The sequence below is a fragment of the Convolutriloba macropyga genome, chromosome 4 (assembly GCF_964194025.1).
Source record: "Convolutriloba macropyga chromosome 4, txConMacr16.3, whole genome shotgun sequence".
NCBI lineage: Eukaryota > Metazoa > Xenacoelomorpha > Acoela > Convolutidae > Convolutriloba > Convolutriloba macropyga.
This window is the reverse complement of record NC_134471.1, coordinates 68,140,133-68,165,018: the sequence shown is the minus strand read 5'-3', so window position 1 is coordinate 68,165,018 and position 24,886 is coordinate 68,140,133. Positions and strand designations below refer to the sequence as shown.

Genomic DNA, 24,886 nt, shown 5'->3' with positions numbered 1-24,886 from the left:
TGAACTATGAGCTATTGGGAAAAACCCTTAGGAAAAATCCGATCCAAAAAATCGAAAAAACAGTAAGAACCAAAGTGAAATTGCCGCATGTGAACAAAAAACCACTAGCGAGAAAGAGAATTTTTGTTCAAACACCGTTTTCTCACTTGAAAAATTAGAGCAAAAAAATTCACGCCGCAAAACAACTCGCTTTTTCGCTCCACTTCCTGTTTCGGCGTTATCAAAATCACCACTACAATTTGACTTCAAAAATCATGAAAATTCATTCAAAAAATAAACATAGCAGGTTAAGTCCTGACGTACAATTCAAAGAATTTTCATTGACTAAAAAACAAAAACTAGACCTAGAACGGACTATGGGTTAATTTGGATAAATCATTTCCAAAAAAAGCAGATCAAAAAAATTTCGAAAAAACTGAAAATCAATATCAAAATGCCACACGTGAAGAAAAGACCACAAGCGAGAATGCGAATTTTGTTCAAACAGCGTTTTATCACTACTTTAAAATTAGAGTGAAAAAATGTCACGCGGCAAAACCACTCGCTTTTTCGCTCCACTTCCTGTTTCGGCGTGACCAAAATCACAACTCCAATTTGAAAAAATCATGAACATAGCCGGCAGGTTGCCGGAATAGCTGCGAAAGAATAGACCTGCGTGCCATGTAATAGAGATAGAAACAGATACAGATCTAAATTGAAAAATTGACGCCGCTCAAAAAACTAGGTAAAAAATATTCAGCGATAAATTAATAAAGATTGTTAAAATTCATTCCGCAGAAGCCTCTTATTAGGGACCTTTACTGAACAAATGAGTTCCTTTGACCTGAAACAAAATCAATTTAAACTTGAGTTTTAAAGTGCAAAAGTCATTTTATTGAGTGAGGTAAGTCACGTATGATCAAAATCTAATCACGCAAATAACCTAAAAACTTTTGCTAAAGCGAGTGAGAAATGACGTCACGCGCGCAGATGCCGTTAGTGAGAGGAAGAAGTCATTCAAAAAATTTGACTTTTTCAGCTTTGCTGTGTGAACAAATGTAAAACGAAAAAAGAGCGTCAGACGACGAAACAAAAAACATAGCAGGACAAGTCCTGACGAACAATTCAAAGAATTTTCATTGACTAAACAAACATCTAGACCTAAAAAGGAGTATGAGCGAATTGGAAAAACCATTTTAAAAAAATCAGATAAAAAATTTAAAAAAAAAACAGAAAATCAATGTCAAAATGTCGCATGTCAAGAAAAAAAATCATCAGCGAGAAATGAAAATTTGGTTCATACAAAAAACTAGGCCTAGAATGAACTATGAATGGATTCGGATAACCATTTAGAAAAAAATCCGATCCAAAAAATCAAAAAAACAGTAAAAATCAAAATGAAATTGCCGCATGTGAACAAAAAACCACTAGCGAGAGAGCGAATTTTTGTTCAAACATCGTTTTCTCACTCTACTTTAAAATTAGAGCGAAAAAATTTCACGCCGCAAAACCACTCGCTTTTTCGCTCCATTTCCTGTTTCGGCGTGACCAAAATCAGCACTCCAATTTGAATTCAAAAATCATGAAAATGTGTGAACAGACCTTAAAAAAAAGACAGCGCCCCAATACAATTCAAATTCTTTGAATTGTGAAAAACCAGGAGCACCGCAATATAGCTTCGCTCAGCTTACAGCTTCGCAGCTATAAAAATGTTTGAACAGATCTTAAAAAAAGACAGCGCTCCAATACAATTCAAAATATTTGAATTGTAAAAAAAAAGGAACGCTATAATACTCATCGGCCCTCTAATGCTGAGTGATTTAGTTCTTTCACTGGTTTGAGTTAAAGGCAATTTTTTATTCTTGCACCAATTCTTTTTGAACAATATGAGAAATTTTGAAAGCTTTCACTATGCCTCGTTTGGTTGACAATTAAGTAAAAAATGTGGATGAGCGGGGTCGGAACATTTTGTGCAAACGCACATTACCAAGTTTCCTTGTAACTTTTATAAACATAGTCAATAAGGTGGTCATGAAATCAGTTCTACTAATATAGATTGAATTTTCGGATCTATTGTACGACACAAATCGTGGTAGGGATACAGAATAGATCCAAAACTTCTTCTAGGGACAAAGATTACGCCAACTGGGATCCTTTTCCAAAAGAGCCCAATCAGAAGAAATGCCTCAATTCTCATCAACTAACCTACTTCAAACACTCATTGGTAAGTTTTAAAATGACAGATCTCTGCAGTGCCTGGCTCCACAATGTCACATTTCGTACACAAAGTCTGATTTCAAGACTTGCAGTTTTTCAGGCAATCTTACGTGACTGTGCAAAGTTACTTCAAAACTCAAACTATCATCTAGAACCGTCCGTATCACGGTTCTTAACGAATGCCAGATTTTCTCAGTGATTTCATCCGCGTCACGTAACATATACATTAAAATTTTTCTACGCTAATCATTGAAAAATTTGGCAAGTTATCATAGATCAGAAGTTCTGAACGTCTAGCATAACTTTGCATTCAATGTAGACTGACCTTTTCTTCAACCTCTCGTACAATTCTTGGATCTGGTCTGCCGTAATCCCAGCCGACTCTGGTGTCACCAAGTACATCACCACTCGAATTTCCTGACTGAAAATTAACCAAACAATACTCTCCGTGATGTCTTTAAACTGATGTCAATAACTGACGCTAACTGTTATTGAGCTACGTGACGTTTGATCGCAACCTTACAACGCAAATGAATCAAAACTCACGTTAATAATTTTAGAAAGCAACATTAAACATGAATTTCAATTGCTGACCGGTTAGAGATCAGTAAAATTGCTATTTTGAGCTTTTGAAGCGTGATCAAATAAATTGAAGCACCCGGCGAATCTGAAACCCACGAAAAGACGGAGAAAAATCTCAACTGCCGCTTCGTTATTTTTAACAGGATGAAAATAATGGTTCCTAGACAATGCCTATATCAGTTCATTTTCAGTTAGATTTAGCAATTAAGCATGATTTTATATTAACCGTGAAGAACTTTAAATCGTGAAGATCAAACGATTAGAACGATCAGCTTTCAGATGTCGAAGAAAGATGATTGAGTTATGGTGACAATAGACTAAAATTAATCCATTCCGGTTAAGCTTTCAAAAATATTTTGCCGCAGCAATTCTGTTTTCCAATTCTTTCAGTGGTTTCTATCAATATTCAAGGATCAAAATCTTTCAAGCAAAGGTGTCCTACAACAATCTCAATTGGGTGACATATTTTAACCTTTAATTAGGGTACACTCTCAAAGTCATTTCCTTGAATAAGGTAAGTAACGTAAAAGCGAAAAATAATTCAATTGATTGACCTAAAAACTCAAAGAACTGAGAAACAAATGACTTCACGCATAAAAGTTTAGTGTCTCAGTAGCTGAAAAAAAAAGAAATCCACTCTAACTTCTCGGTGTGTCATTAAACTGTGTCGTTGTTGAAGAAATAAGAATACAGCCAAAGAAATACGGCAATAACTCACATCATCTCATTCCTCGAAACTAATCCTTGAACTACATAGCCCAAAACAAAAACTAAACCAGTAACTCAAAAAAATAAACATAGCCACCAAAATTCCGGAAAATAGCAACCGTTGATGTACATCGGGATTGAAACAGAAAAAGAAGAGATATAAATTAACCAAATTTTCTGGGTTTTTTTTTCAGTGTCAAAAAGTGATCTAATCTGGCGTGCAGTTTCTGTTAGATTCCAAAACCATACTTAATTCAACTTATAAATTGAAAGCTGTTAAGCCTAATTCTAGTGTCAGCTATCAATCACTCTAATGACCTCTAATGATAGCCTAATGCTCTATGAATTAATGAACGGGCTTTATCGGTTTGTCCCGCTTCTTTTGATTTTGCGCTTTTGAATTCGGCTGTATTCACTACATTGAGTAATTCAGTGCGTGAAAGAATTTAAAATTTATTGAAATGAAACAGTGAGTGAGGCAAGTCAGAAGTCAAACGTAAAAATCGTGACATGTGAAACGAAAAACGTGGTCAAAAAGTAAATCGAATGAAAAAAAAGGAGGGCGCCTAAATAATAGCCGTTGAGAGGCTGACGGCGGCATTTAATCATAAAAAGCATTTAATTTTTCAAACATAGCCGGAAAATTGCCGGAATAGCTGCGAAAGAATAGACCTGCATTTCGTATAATAGAGACAGAAACAGAGACAGATCTAAATTGAAAAAAAAGACGCCACTCAAAAAGCTAGGTAAAAACCATCCAGCGATAAATTAATTAAGCTTGATAAAATTCATCACACAGAAGCCTCTTATTAGGAACCTTTACTGCACATATGAGTTCCTTTGACCTTAAAGAAATTCAAATTAAACTTAAGTTTTAAAGTCAGGTAAGTCAGGTAAAGTCAGGCAAGTGAGGTAAGTCACTTGTGATCAAAATCTAATCACGCAAAATACTTTTGCTAAAGAGAGCGAGGCATGACGTCACGCGCGCAAACGCCTTCAGTGAGAGGAAGAAGTCAGTCAGAAAATTTGACTTTTTTAGCTTTGCTGTGTTAACAAATGTTAAACGAAAAAGACGACGGAACAAAAAAAACCAAGAGCACCGCAAAATAGCTCCGCTCAGCTTACAGCTTCGCAGCTATAAAAAATTAAGATAATCAGCAGCGTTTAGCATTTACTAGTCTGCTTCAGTCGCAGAGGGGTTAGCTTGCAGGGAGGGAGGGGTGACTTTCAGAGGTGGGGAAATAAATTCAATAGGGACAAACAATGACATCATAATAGGTTTTAATAGATAGCCATAAATATCATAAGTTACAAACAAAGTAATTTTAATGCACTTTTCATTCAACTGTTAGCAGCTGAACTGCCACCAAATGAGCTCAGCTGCTACATGTAAAACACAGATATAAACAGATAAAGATACGAAAACGTAATCGAAGCCGCTTAAGAAACTGAAAAAAATTTTAGTTATAACTTGAAATGGCTTGTTAATTTCACCCACAGAAGCCTTTTTATAGGGGCCCTTTATTATACAAAACGAGTTGGCTTGATCGCAAAATTAATCAAACTAAACTTCAGTTTTTATGTTCGAAAGTCAATTTATTGAGAGCGGAAAGTCCAAAATCTAATCACGCAAATAGCCCAAAAAACTTCAACCAGAGAGAGTGAGAAACGCGCTACCAGTCTCATTATCAATCACATCAGAGAAAAAAATCTCGATGGTCATCAAATCAATTATTCGAATATACACAAAAATGTACGAAAAGAAGAAAAACTCATCAAAGAGATAAAATTCATTCCTCTTATTTGAGAAAATCGGTAATGTCCAAGTCATTATCGCAATTGCCACTTCTTAATTACAAAAATCTACATTAGCAAAACGCATCAAATACAGACCACCTTTGAAGAAAGCCAAAGAAGACAAAAACCATCTGCAATTAGAAAGCACAAACAGCCAATGACAGCTCTCATTGTTGAGATTAAGTAAAAAAACATATAGAACAACAAACACGGGCAGAAACAATCCTTATTTTGTTTAACTCATTAATATTTTATTTAAGCAGAAGACGTAAAAGCCAATTGAACTTTTAGTTCTCAACTGAAATCATTAAAAATAGCTTCAACAAATTAAACCTTTCAATTATATTACAGAGTAGCAAGAAAAACAACAAACTAGTGCAAACCTAAAAAGTCGATATAAAAAGTGCAAACAGAAGCCTCTTATTAGGAACCTTTACTGCACATATGAGTTCCTTTGACCTTAAACAAATTCAAATTAAACTTAAGTTTTAAAGTCAGGTAAGTCATGTAAAGTCAGGCAAGTGAGGTAAGTCACTTGTGATCAAAATCTAATCACGCAAAATACTTTTGCTAAAGAGAGCGAGACATGACGTCACGCGCGCAAACGCCTTCAGTGAGAGGAAGAAGTCAGTCAGAAAATTTGACTTTTTTAGCTTTGCTGTATTAACAAATGTTAAACGAAAAAGACGACGGAACAAAAAAAACCAAGAGCACCGCAAAATAGCTCCGCTCAGCTTACAGCTTCGCAGCTATAAAAAATTAAGATAATCAGCAGCGTTTAGCATTCAATAGTCTGCTTCAGTCGCAGAGGGGTTAGCTTGCAGGGAGGGAGGGGTGACTTTCAGAGGTGGGGAAATAAATTCAATAGGGGCAAACAATGACATCATAATAGGTTTTAATAGATGGCCATAAATACCATAAGTTATAAAAAAAGCAATTTTAATGCACTTTTCATTTAACTGTTAGCAGCTGAACTGCCACCAAATGAGCTCAGCTGCTACATGTAAAACACAGATATAAACAGATAAAGATACGAAAACGTAATCGACGCCGCTTAAGAAACTGAAAAAACTTTTAGTTATAACTTGAAATGGCTTGTTAATTTCACCCACAGAAGCCTTTTTATAGGGGACCTTTATTATACAAAACGAGTTGGCTTGATCGCAAAATTAATCAAACTAAACTTCAGTTCTTATGTTCGAAAGTCAATTTATTGAGAGCGGAAAGTCCAAAATCTAATCACGCAAATAGCCCAAAAAACTTCAACCAGAGAGAGTGAGAAACGCGCTACCAGTCTCACTATCAATCACATCAGAGAAAAAAATCTCGATGGTCATCAAATCACTTATTCGAATATAAACAAAAATGTACGAAAAGAAGAAAAAACTCATCAAAGAGATAAAATTCATTCCTCTTATTTGAGAAAATCGGTAATGTCCAAGTCATTATCGCAATTGCCACTTCTTAATTACAAAACTCTACATTCGCAAAACGCATCAAATACAGACCACCTTTGAAGAAAGCCAAAGAAGACAAAAACCATCTGCAATTAGAAAGCACAAACAGCCAATGACAGCTCTCATTGTTGAGATTAAGTAAAAAGACATATAGAACAACAAACACGGGCAGAAACAATCCTTATTTTGTTTAACTCCTTAATATTTTGTTTAAGCAAAAGATGTAAAAGCCAATTGAACTTTTAGTTCTCAACTGAAATCATTAAAAATAGCTTCAACAAATTAAATCTTTCAATTATATTACAGAGTAGCAAGAAAAACAACAAAATAGTGCAAACCTAAAAAGTCGATATAAAAAGTGCAAACCTAAAACGATATTATACTAAGTGTCAGTGGGAAACAAAATGAAACAATAAACATAATTTTTTCTCAGTAAGCAGTTCAGAAGACACTTCACTAGTGCCACTTGGCGCCCGACAACAAAAATCCAAATACGGCAAAAAAAATCCATGAACTTTATGAAAAGAATTAGAGTCAAGGTCACAAATTTCAAGAGTTTTCAACAGAAATACAAAGGAAATTCGCTGATGCCTTTTATTAGAAAGCCACGCCACTGAGACCTGCCAGTTACGGTCAATAGTTACGGTCAAACCTCAAAACTTTGGTATTATTCCATGAAAAGAAACAGAATAAAAAATTATTAGTTATGAATTGAAACCCCTAAAGAGATACACCTATGTCTCAATAAAAAACCAACAAAACCTGTAATTTAAGATGCAAAGCAACAGAACAATCCAAAAAACAATAATTACGAGAACCACTCAATATACATCATGAAAACCAAGAGCATTGAACTGAAAAGAGCAGCTACATTCAATTATGTCAAAACATAACCGACTAACGTCGGGCGAATTGCTTTCAAACGACCGGCGCGCGGTTGCTTTTTTTCTCAACTTCGTCAGTAGCTAGGGGGGGGGGGTGCCTTCAACCTCTAAGAACCGCCCTTCACACCATAAGTTAAAGTCTCCAAAACAGTTTCTATGAATAGTATACTTGGAGACTAGTGAGCTGAAAGGTTCTAAGAGCACTTAATGCCCGCTGGGCGCTACCTAATTATCCCGTTTTTGAGGACGGAAAGTCAAATGCGTCAGACGAAAAATCGAAAAAGCGAAAAATCGCATTAAAAAAGACCAACAGGACTAATATAATTGCAACAAACTTCGCTTCACAGCAATTATAATTAGAAAGCCGATTAGACTTTTCATTCTTGACATTAAGTGACAGGACAGTATAAAGACAACAATTACGGGCATAACCGAAAATATCACTAACATTTTTTGAAAACACGTAGTGTCGACGTCAAAAAGGTAAAAGCTATGAATTGAAGCAATAAACTAATTTCGTTTATGCGTCATTATAATATCGATACCACTTGTTATTAATGACTCTAGGGGACAAGAAATTTTAGATCAACAAGACATCAACGATGACGGCAAAATTCAGAAACTCACTGATCCTTTATGAAAACAGAGCATAAAAGTCATAACCATTAGCTTCCTCTTGAAGTAAATCCATTTGAAAGAATTTACGCTTCAAACTACTCGCTTTTTCGCTTCTTTTACTGCGCTAGCCTGAGTAAATTCACCTCTCCTATTTAACTTCTCACTGGCATAAAAATTAAAAATTTTAAATTTTGTGTTCTTACTTTTTGCCATCCTCCTCGGAGAATACGTCACACAGTTTCACCTGGTCATCTCTGATCTCGTTAAGAGCAAACCACCTCTGCAGTTCTCGCGGTATGGCATATCGACACTCCATTTCCGTTTTGAGACGCTCGATACTCGTTGCTTAAAAAATTAAGTGTTGGGCTACAGACTCAGAACAACACCAACTACATAGTTCAGGATGATACAATTGCGTTAGAACAACGAAATGAAGGTCACTCTAGAAAATAGTTGCACAAATCCTCATACTATTACTCTACGAGGTAATGTATAGCAACAAAAAAACTAGTTTCGTTCAAATTAAGACAGTGATATAAGATATGGACAATTTATGGAACTTGAAAATTCAGATAAAAAAGGCATAAAATGACAAAAAATATACATGATAAATTTTGTAAAAAAAGAACATATAGCAATGTCCTACGGTGACCAAGGTCTCCACTGTTAGAACTCGAAACTTGTAATCAATTTAATAATTTACAGACTTTTAAAAATGCAGGCTTGAACATGTTGGATGCCACGATACACGCTTGAACAATCTTTCAATTTTTACCACAACCTAACTGCACTCACTCCATAGTACTCTAGGAATGACAATTGAACCCCTCTGCTGCTCAATATCCTCCACCTCCACAATGAGACGACCAATCACAGGAGACATTAAATTGTACTCTGTCATCAACTGCTCATTCTCAATTCTGTCCTTGAAAGCGTCAATTGCCACTGTCAGCTCCATCATGTTCTTCTGAGATACCAGTCCCTACAAAAGGAAACAATTCTAGATCCATGTGCCCGCTAGTCATTTCCGAAGTCAAGGCGGCAAAACATAAAAGCTATAAAAAAAACCGCCAATGTTTTCACTAAAAACCTTTTCATTAAAGAAAGAAGGTAATAAAAATTTTCGATATCAAAAATTTGTTGAAGATTTTCATGTTCTCGATTTCTAAAAGAAAAACCAACCAAAACATTTCTTGGCTCTTTAAAAAAAGACGTAGTACGCACGAGTGTACAGACGGCGTAACGATACATGAGAGAGACCAGAAACTTGACCGACCGGTGATTGTTTATGAAGGGTGAGAACAACAATAAAAAGGATAACTTTTCAAAATCTGCCGGATCGTTTATCTCAACAGCGAAACCGGAACAGGAAAAAATCGAGTTAAATCAAGATCCATGCAATTATTTCCGGGATCCTCATTGTCACTTTCAAGGCAAAAATTTCTGTTTCAATATGTCCTGTTTGAGCTGAGTCATCCGGATCTGGCGACCAAAATTTCGACCTTGTTCCAAAAATGAAAATATAACTCGAACCTTGCTGCTACGTGTAAACTATTATAATCGAATACTCATTCTACTTTACGTGACAGACTTGAATAGCTATGAGAAAGGGTGTTATGTAGACAGGAGTTCAACATGGAAGAGCTAACAAAGCGGACGTGTGTTCTGAAAGAGGAAACAGCTGATTGAAGGACAAGTCGAGGGATCTACTGGTAACAGATTTGACAATTCTCAGAAAGGAAGTCAAAACGTGGATGAAAGTAACTGTAGAGGATAAAGTTGATTGACTCACAGAACCTGCCCCAAAAAAGCGACCTGTAAGAAGTCTAGTCGAGCTTCAAAGAAGATGAGGGTTATACGACGCCACGACAAACTGCAATTTTTAATGCGCATTATGTAGCACAAAAAAAATTGGTTGATTCCCGATGTACATGATACAGCTCCCTTCTTTAAAAAAATTGTTATCCATCCAAACTAAAGTCTCTGTCCAAACGAAGTGACCAAGCATGGAGGGACCTTAATCTCAATCCTTAATCTCAATCTCAGTCGAAAGCAATTAAAACTCTGCTCCGATTCAGTTACGGACATCAACTCTCTTCTTGGAATCAACAGATCTATATGAAGCAACACGTAAGGCGAACACTTCACAACCAATTTTGAACAGCCAGTAGCAGGCACGAGGAAACTGTTAGACGTTCAGCCATCCATCCTTTCCAGTGCCATCACGTTCCGTCTGGAACGCATCTGGTTCCGAGACAGGGCAGAATGTAATTAATCCTTTGATGTGATCTACAAGTATTCAAGTAACGCGGGTAATTATCAACTCATAAAGTTGCGCTCGCTTCACATCAAAAGAAAATGCATATTTTTTGTCATGAATTTATCCGGATGAATAAGATTTTTCCCGTATTGGAAAAAGGATTTCCATTGCTGCGATTGAATGCAATGTATGTCCGGGAGACTAACTGATATGCTGAACGCAGTCATAAAATAGCAGTTTTGATAACAGTCTGAAGTGCTTTACTCATATCTGATTACAGTCCTGAAATTATCAGATCAACTGAAGCTGAATGGCAACAACTGGTACACAAAACGAGGACTTCGTATAACAAGCAATACTTCTCAATTTTCTCTTACTCAAAATTCAATTGGGACAGCTTAACCACTCACATAGAGAACCAATTCCTGCTCTACTGCTTAAGGAAAGCCAACGTAAAACTACATCTGTGAAATGAGTTGCTTATAACTTTTTCAAAACATTACATCGGAGACTACTGGTCCCATGGTTGACCAGCAAAAAATCTAACCTCATCAACCGCAACCAACTCTTTAACGGCAAATCAGAAATATCTCATCTTTAAAAAAACACAAGCATGCTCACCAATTGCAGAAGGACCAAAATAAATTTGAGAAGTCTTAAAGGAAATCTTTTCAGAGATTCAAAGGTACCTTAAAAAGCATAAAAAAGGCAGACATCTCAATTCAGAATTATACATCAACGACAGGAAAGCCACCACAGACGCCGAGAAAGCTGATTCATCCAACTCTGCTTCCAATCGCTGCTCATTTAAACACTTACACTAGGAATCTATATCAATCATTCCCTGTTGCAAATGACAAGATCCATTTTTTGAGGACAAATTCAAATTGCGGTAGGTACGCTTCATATAGCGAAAGCTAAGCGACTCGACTTCTTGGCAGACTTACCGTCAAAGAATCTCAGCAGATCTCTGCATCTGGTTTTCATGCCAACGGTAACAAGAACCAGTTTCGACAATACTGGAAAACCGGAGAGATCATTCCGCCATTCCACGACAGTGACTAGTAATCAATTGCAAACTGAAGACCAATAACAACAATGAAGTGCATTTGTATCTTATCATTGGAGCCATCACGCCCGAACAGCATGGTTTCACCAAGAATAAATCAAGTGTGGATGCCGCCGATGTTATACCATGCAGAAATTTTTTAAAATGTTGATCGAGTCAATCATAAAAAAAATTCATTGAAAGCTCGAAAAAAAGAAGTTTAGTAACGAGCTGTTTCGAGGACTATAAGTCCTAAACAGTCCATCAGACCATTCTCCATCAATATCTTCATAAACTACTAGCCAGGTAATGTCTGATCGAATGCAACGCTACACAGATGATTAAATAGATATTAGAACAAACAACATAACATTTCAAATAGACGCTAATGGAACCTGGAGATGGAAGGAAAACTTGATGAAGCCCATCCAGTCTAAAGGTATAGTTATCAGTCTCGATCAATCCATCTTGCTAAAGTTCAGATAAAAACGTTCTTCCCGCTGCATAATCCTCACCCTTTCCTACGGAGCAGTTTTGTGGCAGTCAAACGAGACGAATCTCAGAAACTCGCAGAAAGCAGCTTTTTGGATCCTGCAAACAGGGCAACTTAGTAAAAGGGGCACTTAGCTACAAAAACAGCAAACAAACGTGATGAAAACAGTGACATTACACGTGGCCAGTGTTCCTACTAACCTCCATCAAATCCAGCATGTCCATAGACTGTTGGAGGTCACTGTTGCGAACATTTTTCTCCTTGGCGACCTTGTACTGTTTGTTCACACTGAGGCGACTCTTGTGTTGTGATTTGTCACTAGCCACTATATAGACTGTGCATCCTATAAAGAGAGCGAAGTTTTAGGTGTGCTTCAATAGTATAATTTTAACAAAAAGTACTTGTCATGCTTCAGATTTGCTATGACAGCTAGAGCCCTTATTACATGTTCAAAACGGACCTTACATTTTCACTCTCCGAGAGCTTTTATTGTCGACGGGCATTGAGAAATAGCGACGTATTATCGAACTAGCTTTCAATTACAGGTTCTTTTAAGTCCTGCAAAAAAATTCAACTTGATGCTAGTTTGACTTGAGGAAACAAAGACGAAAGACAAATGGACTACAAATCAAAAACTTTTCTATTGAGCAAACAAAACAGGAAAAACAATCCAAATTCGAGAAGAAAACGTATAAAAAAACTCAAATTAGAGACTAAAATCACTACTCTAATTGGAACTACATCAAACAAAGGGAAAAAATGTGCCAAATGAATTTTAAAAAAGCAGATCCGGATAACTTCCGGAAAAAGAGTTGAAGTAAACCTTAGCAAAGGCTCCAGCCAACTACTCAATAAATTGAAAATTATTTACTTCGGTGTTTTATTCACGAAAAAAATGAATAAATGAGGAAAAACTGGTAGCCTTTGTCACAATAATTTACCACAAATTGAGACTCCAAACAATCAGGAATAGCAAACACTGGGATAGAGTCGATTCTTGTTTAAATAAGACGTAGCACACAGTAGATCCACAAAAATAACAAAAAATAGAAAAATGGGAAAGGATAAGCAGCGATTAACCAAAAAAAAATCAAATTGATTAAAACATAACCGACAAACGCCGGTCGAATTGCTCTCAAACAACCGGCGAGCAGTTGGCTTCGTCAGTAGCTAGTCACGTTTTAGTGAGGCTAGCCTTAGCTTAATTGAAGGGGCGTGAGGTGAGCGCATGGGGGGTGATGGGAGGGTAGCAGTGGGGGGGGGGGGGGGGGGGGGGAGGGGGCAACGGTGGGAGGGGGGTTTATGGCTGCACAGGACCTTTACGGTTTGAACGATGTGCAGGGGTGGGGGAGGGGTTGGGGGGGGGAGGGGTGAAGTGAGAGGGCGGGATTTGGGGGGGGGGGCGTGTTGTGGGGAGGGGGGTCAACCTTTAAGAACCGCCCTTAAAAACCATAAGTATCCAAATCCATTTCTGTGAATCGCATACTCGGTGACTAGTGAGCTGAAAGGCTCAAAGAGCCCTTAACGCCCGCCGCACGCTACTTGTTTATCCCGTTTCTGAGGACGAAAACTCAAATGGGTCAGACGAAAAATCGGTCAAGCAAAAAAATCACATAAATAAAGACCGACAGGACTAATTTATTTGCTACAAACTTCGTTTGAGAGCAATTAAACACTTTAACAAAAATTTCCACGATTTGCGACCCGATAACTTTGTCCCAAAAGAGAATGAGTTAATGTATCTTTTAATCACTGATACGGTACCACAAGGTACGATAACCACGGAATATACAAGACAGAAAAAACTACTAGAAAGGCAGACGAAAAGCAAAATAAATGCTAAAATAATTTTAAAAAATTCTTTAATTTTACATAAGACTGTCCTATCAAGAGTTCAAATGTCCAATCTAAGCAAAAAAAAAACACTTCAACAGGAGAAAAACATTCTGAAACGCACAACCATCTTTCTTTCAGCATAACTTTGACATCAAGAGAATGAAAAGGTCACTAAAAAACTCAATAACTCATAGCAGACTGTATGGACCGCTGAATATGCGCTTATAATGTCCAAAATAACCCAATATTTCACAGAAAAGTCTAATAAAAACTTAAAATGGTCAAAATGTTCCCAAAAGCAAAATTAGTTGTTCAAATGTGTTATTGAAAAAAACACAGAATGAAAAAATAGAATTACAAACTATAAAACTTCCCTTAGAACGCCACACGTGAAAAAATTTGCCCACATAGAGCAAATTTAGTTTTCTTTTCTCTCAGGACAATGCATGATGAAAAACCACTTTCTTTATCTGTCTGCTGCTTAGTTTTGTCCCGCAGACTGAACTATACTTTTGTTATTATGTGCGGCGTTGACGTTTACATGTTAGTTCAGTGACACTTGACCGATTGGAGAAGAAGCTTGACCGATTGGACGAAGAAAGCAAAGACCAACATATCTGCTCTTCGAGTCAAGACAGCGCCTCAGTCAAATACTTCAACTACTTTAAATTATGAAAAAAAATTCATGAACAAACTGAGTGAATAATTATTTCATGTGTTATTACATATTAATAAAATTTTCCGGCATCGCAGTCCCATAAACAATCTCAGTGGTCATTTTATATAAAAATCCCTCTTCTAACATTTATTTCTATTGGGCTCTGGAATTTTGAGAATGGAATGCTTGGGTCATGGGAACAGACGTTTAATCAATCAAAGAGATATTGAAAATAGACAAATTAGCTTTGGATATATTTGAGATAACTGTAAAAATAAATATGCTAGATAGAACGATACCAAACATTGATTATATTGGCTGGATATCCTCGTATAGTGTACAGATATAAATGAAAATGCAGTTAGATGGTAAGATGAATTGATACTAACGAGCACGCCCTAAAATTGATTAAAATTTCACTGACAAATATTCTATGCGTTGAAACTCTTAACATATGCCATTGAAATACGTCCACTTTTAATTGCCACCTCTGTGAACTGCAGACAAAAACCAATAAGCAGATTTAAAAAATTGTAAGAATATACAAGGGTAAAAAGTTGCAAAATACAAATCTATTAAAAGATCTATATATAGGTCAATCTAGAATTAACAGTATATCAATTAAATACATCTTAATTTGCAACCAAAGAGAATAAGCGTCATTATTGAAAATAAGAGATAAGACATTAATAAGTAAAACCAAAACATGCAAAACTCAAAAATAAAACATAACCGACTAAGCGTCGGAAGAATTGCTCTAGAACGACTAGTGGGAGCTCTAATCAATTGCAGCCTGCTTCAGTCGGGGGGGGGGGGCACTATTGAACTAAAAGTTCAATGGTGGGCTTCAAATAAACACATTAGAGGTTAAAATATACCACTATTAAGATTTAAAGTAAAAAATGGCACCAGTTTCGGCGCACTTTTCATTTGACTTTTAGTATTAAATTGCCGTCAATTGAGTTCAGCTGCTTGAAATTGTGATTGAGAGAGAATTTTAGATCACGCAAAACGCAAAAAGTCAAGGGCGTAAAAGTCATTCGAAAAGTCAAAATTGTCAAGCAAAAAATTTGCAAAAAAAAGACACAGACGTTTACAATAATTGCTATGAACTTCGTTGAAGAGCAATTAATTAATAATTTTCGAAAAAGAACAGTGCATAGTTCAGGGAAAGCAAAAACTATGACTTGAAACAACTTGTGACTCGATTGATTTAAGCATCCCTAGCAACTGATAAGACCCATCATTACAAATACACGAGAAACTCAAAAATTCACAAACATTTGTCGAGAAGAAATAGTGTCAAAGTCATGAAAACCACTAGCTACGCACCGAAAACAATATTTAGGTTGATTTATGTCTTATTAGCAAACAAGAAGACTTGTCATTAATGATATTAATAAGTGATAGGACATGAGCAAAACTTACAAAAAGGTGGAACAAGGTAAACAGTCAATAAAATTTAATGATTACAAATAGTATCAAAGTTTAAAAAGAACCTGTACCTGCTCATCGATGAATTCAAGAAAAAGAAAATAGATGAAATTAGAACAGATAGTATCATTTTAATAGGACTCAAGAGAAGAAACACTGTAAATAGAGGTCAAATTGACGCACGTGAAAAAACTTCCCTCTGAAAAACTAATTTGTTCTAACACAATTTTCTCACTCCACTTTAAAGGTAGACAAACAATCACGACTAGGACCTACTCAAACTTTCGCTCCCTTTTTTAGTTCAGCTTGTCTAAACCACCACTCTAATTTTATTGCTCATTGACGTGAAAAAGCCAAAAAAAGTGTGAACAGATCTTAAAGAAAGACAGCACCTCTATACAATCCAAATACTTTGGATTGTAAAAAAGGAGCGCTATCAAAGCCGGCTGTGAAGTTGAGGGCGACTATTAATCATTATTTGTTTATGAAGAAAAACAGCAAAAGAAACGTTAACGCGGGCTTTCCAAACACAACTGGGTTTGTCACAGTAGCAAATTGTTCAGCAGTAGCAATCGTAGTGAATTTTACTGGGAAAAAACTTAAGATTTCTTAAAAGCTTAGAACAAGCCTCGTCCGACGAAAGTCACAATTTTGGAAAATGAGAATTTTCTGTACCCGCTAGAAAAGGATCTGGAGAATCTACTGAGCAAATAAAAACAAAGCACAAAAAACGCTTCCATCTTACCTAGCATACGTTTGAAAAAAATGAAGATCTGAAAGATTAGCACAAAACGCCAACTTACACTTACAACTTACCAAAAAGGCTTAAATTTGCACTGCAGCCAGATGTAGCTATTCCTCTAAGAAGAGTTGCGTTATAAAATTTTTAAAAATGACGCATGTGAACAGATATTTACTTGAACTTTTTTGTAAAAAAAAAAGCAAACCTGCATTTTTCGTTGCAAAAAGCAAAAATTGAAAATCTCTGAAAAAGCTGAATCAAGCATTGAATCAGCATACGAGCTTTTCAATGATGCTAATTATGTATCTCTCGACAAAATATATTAATCGGCAAAAAAGGCTGAAAAAAAAGTAAATGGTGAGCTGGTATAAAGTTCGCAAAATGGGGCAAGTAAAAAGTTCCTAAACCCTATAAAAATCGACAGCGCTAAAATATCAAATGGTTCCCAGGTTGCCCACCTTAAACAAAATTTCGGAAACTTACAAGGACTTACGGTGCCGTGGAAAGTTTATGAAAGTTAGTAAGGCATGATATACGGCCGTATCAATTTTTTCACGGCACCGTACAAAATAATTGCACTGCCTGGTTTCTCAATTCTGAGCTGCTAAAAATGATGTTAAATCAAACGTTTAACGCATTTAAACTGCTTTTGAATGCTTTTTTTAATATCAGTACTCCTATAGTTATCTAAGTTACTCCGCCACTGCCTGTCCCGAGCCCGGAATGAAAAAGGAGGAAAAAAAACAAACAAAAATATACTGGAAAACTCCCAAGTAGTCGGTTGTTAACTTGACTAGAGAGTTTTCCGACCGCTGCCTGGGTATTATACACTAACGACACCTTAATAAGCTTGGTACGGCCTTAGAACGGCACCTTATTGATCTTGATACGGCCTTTATACAGTAACTTAAGAAAACTTATTACGGTCGTACTACGGACAGTAGTCAACTGTACAAAATCTTAGAAAGGTTTTCATTCAAGACATACGGTGCCGTACTACGGCCGTACCAAGTTTTCCAAGTACGGGTAACCTAGGTTACCGCTACTGATAGCGTTTTCAATTTCTTTCTAGATTTAGAGTTAGATACACTACTACTTTTGTCCAAAGCACGTTGCTGATCACGTACCCCCCCCCCTGCCCATTTTAGCGTACACGCTGTTCAGCAGTCAAACAAATTTGAGCCTCGTGTCTCCAGTTTTAGCATGCCCACTTGTCTCACTACTTGACTATTATGTTCATTGCTTAATTTCAGTGACCTTCCGGTAGGACACTGATAGAAAAATCGCTATGATCAGACCGAACAGACTTACAGCACCTATTTTCATTTGAATATAGGCAGACAAGCTTTAACTTAATTTGATGCGCTGTACAGCGTCCACTTTCCAATCTTTCAGTATTCAGTTCATACGTATTTCCTCCCCGTTCTATTTATATCTTTTTATCATAGCAAACTGTCGCAAATTAAGTTGCTTTGCAATGCGTTTTGATTATGAAAAGAATATATTATACAGCTCCAATGTGAATGCAAAACCAAATGATAAATATTCAATCACTTGCTTCATTTCTGCATGAACAAAACAGAAACAGTTTCTTCTGCTGATTAATGCCTTCAACTTTATGCACATATGGATTTACAGGACGGCTGAAAATGGATGCGATATTTAAATAGTTTCTTTCCAAAGGGAACCTTAAATGCAATTAGACTAAATAAATATTTTCGCAAGCAAGTGATCTAGCCGAAGGGACGTGATGCAGAAAATCTTAATTCTAAAGAACCCTGAAAGTTCGCTCAAAACTAAACAGTGCCCAAAAAGTTGGTGACGTCTTAACAAATAGACGTACCAAAATGTAGAAATTTCAACGAATGTGATTGGCTGAGTAATTTAAAACACTACCTTATTGTGTTCAATTAGCTGAAATTGGGCATGGCCTAATGCTAGATTATATTTTTTTACCGCATCTGGTCATGCCTCAGCGGCCAGTGGGACTTGATATGAATCTATCACAACCGAACGTGAGAGGAGTTTCCCCCCAAAAAAGTATATTTTTTCAATTTCGGCTTATCGCGATCTCTGAGCAATTTTACGTTAACACGCATATCCTATTTTAAAACACTGAGACTTTGTTGAGCAATCAGCCAATCAGAAAACAATATTCCTATTTTCTCAATTGTGATTGGCCAGCAGTAAAATTTCTTTATTTTGGTACGCCTGCCATTTTCACTAGCGCCAAATAAGATAAAGAGTAAGAATCTAATAAAGATAAAGAATCTACTCTACATAAATCCTGGACAATTGTGTACAATTGTTAAGGGAGAATATTCGGAGGACGCCGGTAGAGCCGAATGGTCGCAGAGCAGAATGTCATACCATGAGATTTAAAGCCGACTAGGTCCCGTGTTCTGATCGGTTGATCTCAAACTCATTAAAGGCAATTTTTATTTTGTGACAAAATACTTACACAATGGTGCTAGGAAAATTGGCCGACAGGGCGTTTAGCCGACAAGGAAAAAATGAGAAATTTAGCCGACAGTTTTATCATAATTGGTAATAAAAGTCCATAATTGGTCCATAAATCAGTAGTTCGGTCGTGATAGATTCACATCAAGTCCCACGGGCCTCTGAGGCATGGCCATGGCCCGCGAGGCATGGCCAGATGCGGTAAAATACCGTCCGAACACGGATAGACCTTTGTTACACTAGTTGATGAAAAATTGCTGTATATTTGTCCGCTTACGAAATGGTGCTTTAAATTGGCCAATCACAGCCTTAGAATAGGCTTTATTGCTCATTGTACTTAAATTTTCGGCTAAATTTCCCATTTTTTGGTTGTCGGCTAAACGCCCTGTCGGCCAATACGGCGGCCACCTTACACAATAGCGTAACGAAGGTCTATCAGTGGTCGTTGATCAATGCTGCCAGAATTTCTAGCCGAATGGATGGTAAGCAGAATAAAAAAGGAGAATTCTAGTCGAATGCTTGAATTTCATTGGCCAAGCAGAATATGAAGAGGTGAATTAAATTAGTCACCGGATCTTTTCAACAATTGCCCCCCCCCCCCCATTGGCAAAAGGAGGGGCTATTCTTGAAGAGAATTTAAGCGAGCGATTTATTAGCCAATCAGAGACGACTAATCACTTTCCGTGTATGCTCATATTGTGTTAAACTCTAAGAAGAATTGCGTTATAAAATTTTTAAAAATGACGCATGTGAACAGATATTTACTTGAACTTTTTTTTAAAAAAAAGCAAACCTGCATTTTTCGTTGCGAAAAGCAAAAATCGAAAATCTCTGAAAAAACTGAATCAAGCATTGATTCAGCATACGAGCTTTTCAATGATGCTACTTATGTATCTCTCGACAAAATATATTAATCGGCAAAAAAGGCTGAAAAAAAAGTAAATGGTGAGCTGGTATAAAGTTCGCAAGATGGGGCAAGTATAAAGTTCCTAAACCCTATAAAAATCGACAGCGCTAAAATATCAAATGGTTCCCAGGTTGCCCACCTTAAACAAAATTTCGGAAACTTACAAGGACTTACGGTGCCGTGGAAAGTTTATGAAAGTTAGTAAGGCATGATATACGGCCGTATCAATTTTTTCACGGCACCGTACAAAATAATTGCACTGCCTGGTTTCTCAATTCTGAGCTGCTAAAAATGATGTTAAATCAAACGTTTAACGCATTTAAACTGCTTTTGAATGCTTTTTTTAATATCAGTACTCCTATAGTTATCTAAGTTACTCCGCCACTGCCTGTCCCGAGCCCGGAATGAAAAAGGAGGAAAAAAAACAAACAAAAATATACTGGAAAACTCCCAAGTAGTCGGTTGTTAACTTGACTAGAGAGTTTTCCGACCGCTGCCTGGGTATTATACACTAACGACACCTTAATAAGCTTGGTACGGCCTTAGAACGGCACCTTATTGATCTTGATACGGCCTTTATACAGTAACTTAAGAAAACTTATTACGGTCGTACTACGGACAGTAGTCAACTGTACAAAATCTTAGAAAGGTTTTCATTCAAGACATACGGTGCCGTACTACGGCCGTACCAAGTTTTCCAAGTACGGGTAACCTAGGTTACCGCTACTGATAGCGTTTTCAATTTCTTTCTAGATTTAGAGTTAGATACACTACTACTTTTGTCCAAAGCACGTTGCTGATCACGTACACCCCCCCGCCCATTTTAGCGTACACGCTGTTCAGCAGTCAAACAAATTTGAGCCTCCTGTCTCCAGTTTTAGCATGCCCACTTGTCTCACTACTTGACTATTATGTTCATTGCTTAATTTCAGTGACCTTCCGGTAGGACACTGATAGAAAAATCGCTATGATCAGACCGAACAGACTTACAGCACCTATTTTCATTTGAATATAGGCAGACAAGCTTTAACTTAATTTGATGCGCTGTACAGCGTCCACTTTCCAATCTTTCAGTATTCAGTTCATACGTATTTCCTCCCCGTTCTATTTATATCTTTTTATCATAGCAAACTGTCGCAAATTAAGTTGCTTTGCAATGCGTTTTGATTATGAAAAGAATATATTATACAGCTCCAATTCACCCGTGACTTCCCGTGTTCTGATCGGTTGATCTCAAACTCATTAAAGGCAATTTTTATTTTGTGACAAAATACTTACACAACGGTGCTAGGAAAATTGGCCGACAGGGCGCTTAGCCGACAAGGAAAAAATGAGAAATTTAGCCGACAGTTTTATCATAATTGGTAATAAAAGTCCATAATTGGTCAATAAATCAGTAGTTCGGTCGTGATAGATTCACATCAAGTCCCACGGGCCTCTGAGGCATGGCCATGGCCCGCGAGGCATGGCCAGATGCGGTAAAATACCGTCCGAACACGGATAGACCTTTGTTACACTAGTTGATGAAAAATTGCTGTATATTTGTCCGCTTACGAAATGGTGCTTTAAATTGGCCAATCACAGCCTTAGAATAGGCTTTATTGCTCATTGTACTTAAATTTTCGGCTAAATTTCCCATTTTTTGGTTGTCGGCTAAACGCCCTGTCGGCCAATACGGCGGCCACCTTACACAATAGCGTAACGAAGGTCTATCAGTGGTCGTTGATCAATGCTGCCAGAATTTCTAGCCGAATGGATGGTAAGCAGAATAAAAAAGGAGAATTCTAGTCGAATGCTTGAATTTCATTGGCCAAGCAGAATATGAAGAGGTGAATTAAATTAGTCACCGGATCTTTTCAACAATTGCCCCCCCCCATTGGCAAAAGGAGGGGCTATTCTTGAAGAGAATTTAAGCGAGCGATTTATTAGCCAATCAGAGACGACTAATCACTTTCCGTGTATGCTCATATTGTGTTAAACTCTAAGAAGAATTGCGTTATAAAATTTTTAAAAATGACGCATGTGAACAGATATTTACTTGAACTTTTTTTTAAAAAAAAAGCAAACCTGCATTTTTCGTTGCGAAAAGCAAAAATCGAATATCTCTGAAAAAACTGAATCAAGCATTGATTCAGCATACGAGCTTTTCAATGATGCTACTTATGTATCTCTCGACAAAATATATTAATCGGCAAAAAAGGCTGAAAAAAAAGTAAATGGTGAGCTGGTATAAAGTTCGCAAGATGGGGCAAGTATAAAGTTCCTAAACCCTATAAAAATCGACAGCGCTAAAATATCAAATGGTTCCCAGGTTGCCCACCTTAAACAAAATTTCGGAAACTTACAAGGACTTACGGTGCCGTGGAAAGTTTATGAAAGTTAGTAAGGCATGATATACGGCCGTATCAATTTTTTCACGGCACCGTACAAAATAATTGCACTGCCTGGTTTCTCAATTCTGAGCTGCTAAAAATGATGTTAAATCAAACGTTTAACGCATTTAAACTGCTTTTGAATGCTTTTTTTAATATCAGTACTCCTATAGTTATCTAAGTTACTCCGCCACTGCCTGTCCCGAGCCCGGAATGAAAAAGGAGGAAAAAAAACAAACAAAAATATACTGGAAAACTCCCAAGTAGTCGGTTGTTAACTTGACTAGAGAGTTTTCCGACCGCTGCCTGGGTATTATACACTAACGACACCTTAATAAGCTTGGTACGGCCTTAGAACGGCACCTTATTGATCTTGATACGGCCTTTATACAGTAACTTAAGAAAACTTATTACGGTCGTACTACGGACAGTAGTCAACTGTACAAAATCTTAGAAAGGTTTTCATTCAAGACATACGGTGCCGTACTACGGCCGTACCAAGTTTTCCAAGTACGGGTAACCTAGGTTACCGCTACTGATAGCGTTTTCAATTTCTTTCTAGATTTAGAGTTAGATACACTACTACTTTTGTCCAAAGCACGTTGCTGATCACGTACACCCCCCCGCCCATTTTAGCGTACACGCTGTTCAGCAGTCAAACAAATTTGAGCCTCCTGTCTCCAGTTTTAGCATGCCCACTTGTCTCACTACTTGACTATTATGTTCATTGCTTAATTTCAGTGACCTTCCGGTAGGACACTGATAGAAAAATCGCTATGATCAGACCGAACAGACTTACAGCACCTATTTTCATTTGAATATAGGCAGACAAGCTTTAACTTAATTTGATGCGCTGTACAGCGTCCACTTTCCAATCTTTCAGTATTCAGTTCATACGTATTTCCTCCCCGTTCTATTTATATCTTTTTATCATAGCAAACTGTCGCAAATTAAGTTGCTTTGCAATGCGTTTTGATTATGAAAAGAATATATTATACAGCTCCAATTCACCATTGACTTCCCGTGTTCTGATCGGTTGATCTCAAACTCATTAAAGGCAATTTTTATTTTGTGACAAAATACTTACACAACGGTGCTAGGAAAATTGGCCGACAGGGCGCTTAGCCGACAAGGAAAAAATGAGAAATTTAGCCGACAGTTTTATCATAATTGGTAATAAAAGTCCATAATTGGTCAATAAATCAGTAGTTCGGTCGTGATAGATTCACATCAAGTCCCACGGGCCTCTGAGGCATGGCCATGGCCCGCGAGGCATGGCCAGATGCGGTAAAATACCGTCCGAACACGGATAGACCTTTGTTACACTAGTTGATGAAAAATTGCTGTATATTTGTCCGCTTACGAAATTGTGCTTTAAATTGGCCAATCACAGCCTTAGAATAGGCTTTATTGCTCATTGTACTTAAATTTTCGGCTAAATTTCCCATTTTTTGGTTGTCGGCTAAACGCCCTGTCGGCCAATACGGCGGTCACCTTACACAATAGCGTAACGAAGGTCTATCAGTGGTCGTTGATCAATGCTGCCAGAATTTCTAGCCGAATGGATGGTAAGCAGAATAAAAAAGGAGAATTCTAGTCGAATGCTTGAATTTCATTGGCCAAGCAGAATATGAAAAGGTGAATTAAATTAGTCACCGGATCTTTTCAACAATTGCCCCCCCCATTGGCAAAAGGAGGGGCTATTCTTGAAGAGAATTTAAGCGAGCAATTTATTAGCCAATCAGAGACGACTAATCACTTTCCGTGTATGCTCATATTGTGTTAAACTGGATAGAATAAAAAAGGGCCATGCTAGGGCAATTAGCCGAATTGGAATACAAAGTGGAAAGAATTTCGAACTGGCGGGTCGGTGGGCGCGCTTCGCCGCAATAACCGACCCGCGATTTCCGGATTACATACCATAGCGCGTCAGATCCCATACATCCCAAACTGTTTTTTCACCACTTTGTGTCTAAGAGAATCAATGCTTCGAACGCATTCCTATATTCTACCAGAATGAACACCAATTTGTAGACCAAGCCTCACGTAAGACATTCCCTTGGTCTATTAAAGCACCATGTAAAACTGACAATTTCGATCAGCAACTCTCACTAGACGCGGATGGTGATGAGTCATATCGCTTAACACCTTATCCAATTAAAGCGCGAAACCCCGTAAGAGCGTTCACGCCCGACGAGATTGACAACCGCTTCACCCACGCGGATATTACTGCACAGCATCTTGGCATAAAGAGCCAAGGGGATTGGACTGACTCAATAGAAAAAGAAATTTAACGAATTAGTCGATGACGCCGCCGAAAAATTTCAAGTAGCACAAGCCGTTAATTTTGCAGACCTTGCAAAACAAGCACAGTTACAAGCACAATTTTCACAACTACAAAATTAATACACCAATTATTTTTTAACAAACTCAT

General features: G+C 37.3%; 1 protein-coding gene across 1 annotated transcript in view; it reads right to left on the bottom strand.

Annotated features, from left to right (window-relative positions):
- Window positions 1–24,886, bottom strand: part of LOC142338144 (uncharacterized) — a 116,887-nt gene that overhangs the window by 77,476 nt on the left and 14,525 nt on the right. The window contains exons 3-6 of the mRNA XM_075387779.1: window positions 12,244–12,386; window positions 9,038–9,224; window positions 8,446–8,587; window positions 2,522–2,617 (exon numbers count right to left, since the gene is read on the bottom strand). Coding sequence (XP_075243894.1) covers window positions 2,522–2,617; window positions 8,446–8,587; window positions 9,038–9,224; window positions 12,244–12,386 — 568 coding nt within the window. The remainder of the gene's footprint in view (window positions 1–2,521; window positions 2,618–8,445; window positions 8,588–9,037; window positions 9,225–12,243; window positions 12,387–24,886) is intronic.